The sequence below is a fragment of the Nicotiana tabacum genome, chromosome 10 (genome assembly GCF_000715075.1).
Source record: "Nicotiana tabacum cultivar K326 chromosome 10, ASM71507v2, whole genome shotgun sequence".
Taxonomy (NCBI): domain Eukaryota; kingdom Viridiplantae; phylum Streptophyta; class Magnoliopsida; order Solanales; family Solanaceae; genus Nicotiana; species Nicotiana tabacum.
The window spans coordinates 67,717,031-67,723,707 of record NC_134089.1 but is presented as its reverse complement, the minus strand read 5'-3'; the positions used below and the strand labels follow the sequence as shown (position 1 = coordinate 67,723,707).

General features: G+C 36.0%; 1 protein-coding gene across 2 annotated transcripts; it reads right to left on the bottom strand.

The window, feature by feature from the left end:
- Positions 1-360: 360 nt before the first annotated feature.
- On the bottom strand, positions 361-6,388 carry LOC107762444 (MLO-like protein 1). Of its 2 annotated transcripts, XM_016580802.2 has the most exons (14): positions 6,051-6,388; positions 5,911-5,968; positions 5,480-5,703; positions 4,654-4,770; positions 4,489-4,549; positions 4,020-4,114; positions 3,368-3,442; positions 3,176-3,264; positions 2,932-2,981; positions 2,180-2,220; positions 1,321-1,530; positions 1,164-1,231; positions 883-943; positions 361-788 (listed from the first exon to the last, which is right to left on the bottom strand). In XM_016580802.2, the coding sequence occupies exons 1-14, from the start codon at positions 6,177-6,179 to the stop codon at positions 588-590; spliced, it is 1,479 nt and encodes a 492-aa protein (XP_016436288.1). In that variant the 5' UTR covers positions 6,180-6,388; the 3' UTR covers positions 361-587. The 2 variants fall into 2 exon arrangements, with proteins under 2 accessions (XP_016436288.1, XP_075079056.1); XM_075222955.1 differs by lacking the exon at positions 4,654-4,770 and having other exon boundaries at positions 6,051-6,377.
- Positions 6,389-6,677: the final 289 nt, after the last annotated feature.

The following is a 6,677-nucleotide window of genomic DNA, read 5'->3' as shown; positions in this document are numbered from 1 at the left end:
TAGCAATTCCAATCTCTTTTGAGATTCACTCATATAAGCTTGCAGCTGTGTCTCAACTTTTCTCAAAGAAATTTCGACTATCATCGGGTACCTTCTCTTTTTCCACCATTTTCAAAGAAATCCTTTCGACACCCTGGCTCTGGATACCTAATGTAGCACAACGCGTAGCTCATACATGAAAGAGTTTTACCTTGCTAAATTCATTCGGCGTCGTCAAGTATCTCAAACTCTTATGATATATAAAGATCTAGCGATATCCCCATATATACAAGCAATGTGTGATAGTCAAATTTAATGCATCTAAGAGGTCGCGACTCTGTAAAAATAAGGTTATGAGTGAAATCATCGCAGATTCAAACGGACTAGCAACATTTTAATTCTCTTTCTTTTCTTAATCAAGCAGAGTATTATAATACATATGATGAATTTAGAAACTTAAACTTTCAGCTTGGATATCGAATTACAATCCCCTATAAACAACAATGTGATCCGAGGCAACATTACTACCAAAATGCAAAATTCACCTACAGGCAAAGGTTGCAGGATTCAGTTCCTAATGTGCATATCTGGAATCATAATATATTAGCTTAAGCTCCATTAGCTGGTGGTTCCTTTCGCCCAATTCCTAACATCTGTAATCCTACAGTAGAACCCTCAGTTGAACTTCCTTGATTGGAGCCCTCCGTAGCCGCCTTCAATCCCTTTTTCCTCTTCACTTTCTCTGCCCAGCCAAGAAGACCAACTTGAATATGCTCATCAAATATTGATTTCTTGAAATGGGTACCCATCTGTAGTTCAATATGCCAAAGACAGATAAATTTAACTTTAAGTTATATCAAGACTCCTAACCAAGCTACTTCAGGAACCTTGTTTAAAACTAACCTGTGTAACAAGAGCGTAAAGAGGCAACGTGCTATAGCTGCATAATACCTGAATGATTACCCTGGATAAAACAATGAAATCATAGATATAAAGGCCGTGATGAAAGCAAAATAGGATAGTAAAAGTAACGATGCTATTCAACAAGAGCTTAACATTTTCCGGTGCAACTAAGGCAATGTGTATACATTTGCTATATTTTCCACTTGCCGAAACAGAGGACCGAAACAGAGGAGAAAGGGTAGAGGCATAGAGCTAATACAGAAGTGGGCAGTGAACTTTACCCTATAACTAGCCGAGGAACAATGAAACCAACTTGTCCCATTATGCAGGAATCAAAGCCATATTGCACCTATAAAGTGATAAGGGGAAAAAGAAAACTAAAATTAGAAATAGAGAACTAAGCAAGATGCAACCATGGTATAACAAACTATACCTTACCAATATCCAGAAAAAGAATGCTATCTCGAAAGCATTTTGGAAGAGGATAAAGTGTATCAAGAAGAGGACAATTTGAGGGCGGTTGAACCAGAAGTGTTCATCAGAAGGTGTTACCACCAATTCACCTTCTATGGCAACATGCTTCTCTGCTACCTCGTGAGCTAACTGTATAATTACATGCTCCAACTTCGTGCCAACAGCAAGCAGAAGCTGATAAACCCAAAATTGAAATTAAGTGACAGAAGAAATCAAGTCAGGTTGCTAAATGGAACTTGTTGAAAAAATTAAGAACATATATATAATACTCAAAGCCATTAACATGAAAAAGAGAAGTAATTGAATGCATGAGAAGAAAACATCCATGTTTAACATTCATCATAACTCCTTAGAAGGCTTGATGCAGCTAGCACAAGATCATTCTTTCAGATATAATTTTATCAAAGAGCTTTCGCCGCTATAAGAACGAAGAAAAAATATACATAAAATCATAGTGCAAAAAGGTGCCCCAGAGCACATCTAATCTTCTTGGAAAAAATATGCTTTTTGCAGCAAAAGATGCTACTCTGAAGATGGACCCATAAAATTCAGCACGTCAATCTGACTGCCAGATATTCACAGTCATTAATTTTTTGCTGATATATTAAATTATTATATTCAGTTTTAAAGTGGAGGAGAAAAAACATAGCTTGATATGTAAAATTACTATATGCATCAGGTAGTTTCAGTAAACACCAAATGATAGCAGTTCTGCTCAAAGAAGTAACTGCTTTATATGAATGGCTTTCTAATAAATTAAATTCAAACTAGCTACAGGCAAGCATTTGAAACCACAAGAAAGGATTATGATAAGGCAACTCACAATAAAAGGAACGAACGCAATCCAGAAATACGTGTGCCAACCTGGAGAACATATAAAATGAATTTATTAGCTTTCAGATCCAAACAACAACCAAATGATCAGAATGAAACACAAAAAAAGAACTTGTAAAATCATCTTAAAGCCAAAATGGAAGTTATTCAAGCAACACGTTCTATTTTAAATGCAATATCTTGAATGAATCATCTCAAGAATGCTGAAAACTGCAAATGTTATACAAAAAAAAAAGGGAAACTACAAATAGTTAAATGAAACCAAATAAAATCTAACACGATGCTTTAATTTCATTAAAAGTCGCGGAAGCATAATGAAATGTTATCAAATTATAACTGTACATGTACAAACTGAATGGAAACATAGATAAATCCATTAACATTTGCCTCAGAGAAAACTAGCAAAAGGTCATGTTCATAGGGTACAAGGCAACAATATTCATAATTTCTTCTTTTTTTTGACAAGTCAAAGATAGATTCACAGTTTTCTCATCCTCAAGGAGGGAGTAAACTGCGAGCATTTTGGCTTATTGTTGAGTAGGAGTGCCCAGTAACACATGGTAACAAATGCTCGGATATTCAAACGTCTTACGTAATCATAACACGCATAATATAACGCCAGCTATGTAACCAGTATGGGGTTTATAACTCGAAGCGTGAAAATGTCATATGACATTGAGACATTTTAAAGCAAAGCAGCTGCAAGGTAAAAATGTCTACTCCAAGTTTGAGTTGGCATACCATTAACATTCACCAACAAGAAGATGACAACAAATACCCAGAGATACCAACTGCAGCAAATACAGGAAAATTGTAACAAGTGAGTAAGAACATCCGTAAATTCTTGCCAGTGGTGCTGCAAGGGCAGGAAGGAAAGCTTCCACTAAATAGCAAAACAAACCGAACAACAAGATTTACTTCCATTAAATCCAATTACAAGAAGAAAACAGATTTATTCATCTTAAATCTCCACAGTATCACTTGCCTGATGCCGACGACAGTCTTAAAATCGTCTTCCAGAGCCCGAATCATGTACTTGTGAAAATTAAATTTTTTATTTTGCTTGCAGTGTGTCTGCCAAAGAGAAGCGAGATTCACTATTATACGGGCTGATTAAGCACAAAAAGAAGGCAAAACACCAAATGATTATATCATATTAGGAACACAATGACGTTACCATAATGAACCCCAAACGCAGGGCAGCATAATCCGACTTGCTGACAGAACCATAAAATTGCTTAAAAAAAGAGTGCTGCAAGTTTTCATGAAAAAGCAAACAAAAGTATTAGATGCTTACGTCAAAAGCAAAAGACACCCGACAACCATGTGGTAAGGCTCTATTACAGATTTCCCTATTTCTTCACCTTTTTTCTTACTAATAAATCAAACTGACGATTATCAGCGTGGTTTTGAAAATATTTTGAGTGCTCAGCTTATATAAGAACCACTACTTGCTTATTAAGAATTCTCAGGTAACAGGGCCCTAACAACACACAACATAAAACTTGCTTATTATATAACTTCTTTCAGCGCCCTGAACAAACGAACCCATATCTTAGCTAATCAAGATATAATATCTGACTTATTGGAGGCATGATCCAGAACTCGATAAGAAAAAGAAATATAAAAGAAGGTGGTCATCACATATTCATTTGTCTTTTGAGAGCATATGCACCTTCCCCATCTTCAATAGCTCAAATTTAATATTACTTCTTTTTTCTTTGCATAAAGATGTTTGAAGAGCTGTTTCCAAGGTAAGATTTGCTATATAGAGGAGAAACATGTGATAGGGCAAGAATAACTGCTTAGTGAGGAAGAAACGTTCTTACCAACCAACCAGAAATGGCTGAACGTTTGCCCATGCCGACAAATCGGTCCCTGATGAAATCGTGTTGCTGGACATGTGTGACCGGTGGTTTTAGAACTGCAAAAGAACGCATCAAATTGGTTTAATTTGGAGATCAACTTGATCTGGATATGATGCATTAGAGGAATAACTCTGTATTTTAGTTATCTTTCCTTTCATGGCTTCAAATATGTCAACAGTCGTCACATAAAGTCTTGGTTGGTTCAGAAAGTAACCAGAAGTACATAGCAAAATTAGCTACAGGGACCGCATGAGCTTTTCTGATCGGTCAATTACTTTCTTTCTTCTTTGCTTATCATCATTTAAAACAGTGCGATCAACTCCAGATTGTTCTAGTATTGAATTAAATTCACATAAAGGAAACCAATGAGGATTTTTTACTATATGCACCAAACAGCTGGACGAAAGACTTCACAGGTGATTATCCATACCACGTCCAGTCTCATAATTATCTTTTGCAATGCTGTCCTCCCAGTGCTTCCACTGACGTATCTACAACATCATTTGACAAATTACAAACATTCAACTCCAAAAACAAACAAAGTTGAAAGAGAGACCAGCAACAAGCAGATGATGCAGAAGCTTTTAGTACAGACCTTTGCTCCTCCAAATACAACTGTCAGAAGAGAGAAAGTCACATGAACAATCGCAAGAACAAAGATAAAAATGTGAAGGTGATGCAACGCTTCAAGAGAGAGTAGTGGGACCTTGTGCTGAAAAAAAACAAGAATTATGTACTTTAATGGAGTAATCGAGCTGTACTCTAACAGAAACAGATCATTATATATACTCCAGAATCAGATATTAGAACTGGGATGCAACTTTAGTGTCAGGATATTTAAGAAAATAATTCAAGTAAATGTATGTCTGCACAATATTTTTCACATTGCCTCTTACTAAAGATCAAGGACAAGTAATCCCTAAATTTTGGCTTTTCCCTTTTTCTTTGTATGTAAATAAAAAGAACTAAAACAATGGGTCATTGTAGCAAAGATAATAAATTTCAAAACCATAAAATGACAATGCAATAATCGTCATCTTTTTCTTTTTCCAAATACAAGCACCACCCAACCATCCTTTTATGAAGGCACACATCATATGAATGAAACTAGAACTACTGAGCTCCTCAGCAAAGAGAACTTCTGTCTATATTAGTATATATTTTATATTGCCAATTTAAGTTGATAGGAACATTCAATGCACAATCACAACCTCATGTATAGTTGCCACAAAAGAAGCCTTTTTCTTAGGCTCATAGACGGAAGCCTTTCACAAAAAAAAAATATGGTGCAAAAAACTAGGACTAACATGAGTTCTTTTATTAGAATATTTATGGAATATGGACCTAAGAAGGAAGATCTCCAAAAGGAAATGCAACTACACCAGGAAAAAGTGATTTAAAAAAAAAAGTAAACTGATTACTTTTGCACTGCAATAGCCAGCAGCAGCTGCTTCTTCAGCTAACAAACGGCGATGATGTTCAGATCCAGGACTAGCATGAGCAGTTTCATTGGCAGAAGACGAAGGAGCCTCCGATAATGAACATGGAAGTAAGTGCATGACAACATCTTCAGGGACACAAATCTTGACTATGCTACCTTGAAGCACCGTTAATAACAGGGATATAAACCCCAAAAGCATCAACTCTGCACATTCATCAATCAATTCAAAAAATGCAAACTCAATTTGATCAAAGTTATACAACCACACAAAACGCCTAAAAGAGTAACCTTAATTGAATAGTACAAATCTAAACAGATAAAAAGCTACTTGAGGAATTGGAAGAATGGCGTGTAATATTTCCTAGCCCCAAGTTAAAGAGTGCAAAATAACAGCTAGGCAGATGTTGGAACCTTCTTTAACTTTCTGTAGGGCTTCATATAAAGGCTTCTGATTCTTCTTCTTCAGATACTGCATAGCAAAACAAAGGAAATTCAGTCGCAGGATCACACTTTCAGATGTAAGAGCAGAAAAAGAAAAAAGAAAGAGTGACCTTTCCAAGGAAATGGAGGAAGCGTTCAGCGGCAAGAGAGATGGCAACGATGACGGTGCAGACGGCGGCCACCACCCAAGTAGGTGTGAATTCCAATGTAGAACCTTCCCCTTCTCCACCACCACTCATTTCTCTTTACTTCACAAAGATGAATCGCCGATGGCAAAAATGGAAGCCACAACAACTAGTCTAGTGTGGCGACTACTCGACTGTGACTACACGAGTTTTTCTTCAAGGAAGAGGAGTACCATCTTTAATTATTATAGCAGATAGGGAAAACTTATTTGCACGGAATAATTCAAATTTAAAACTTAAAAGTTAGACTTCATTTGTTTCATACTTTTCTTATTAGTAAATCAAGAAAACTGCATATTTAATATTTTAAAAAAAAAAATTAAATTTTATATATTTTACCTTTAATAAAAAGTTTTTTATAAATTTTACGGCCTCATAAAGTTTTTGCTTTTTCGTAATAGTAAATATTTTTGCATGTGAGTTTTGGCATTTTTGTGGTTGCACTTCAAAGGGGCTATCGATATCGGACAACGATAGTCACGGCCTGACAAACTGTTGATGATCTGTCTTCTGTTGTTTTGTTTGTTTGCTTGCGTTTAGCGTGTGAAAATT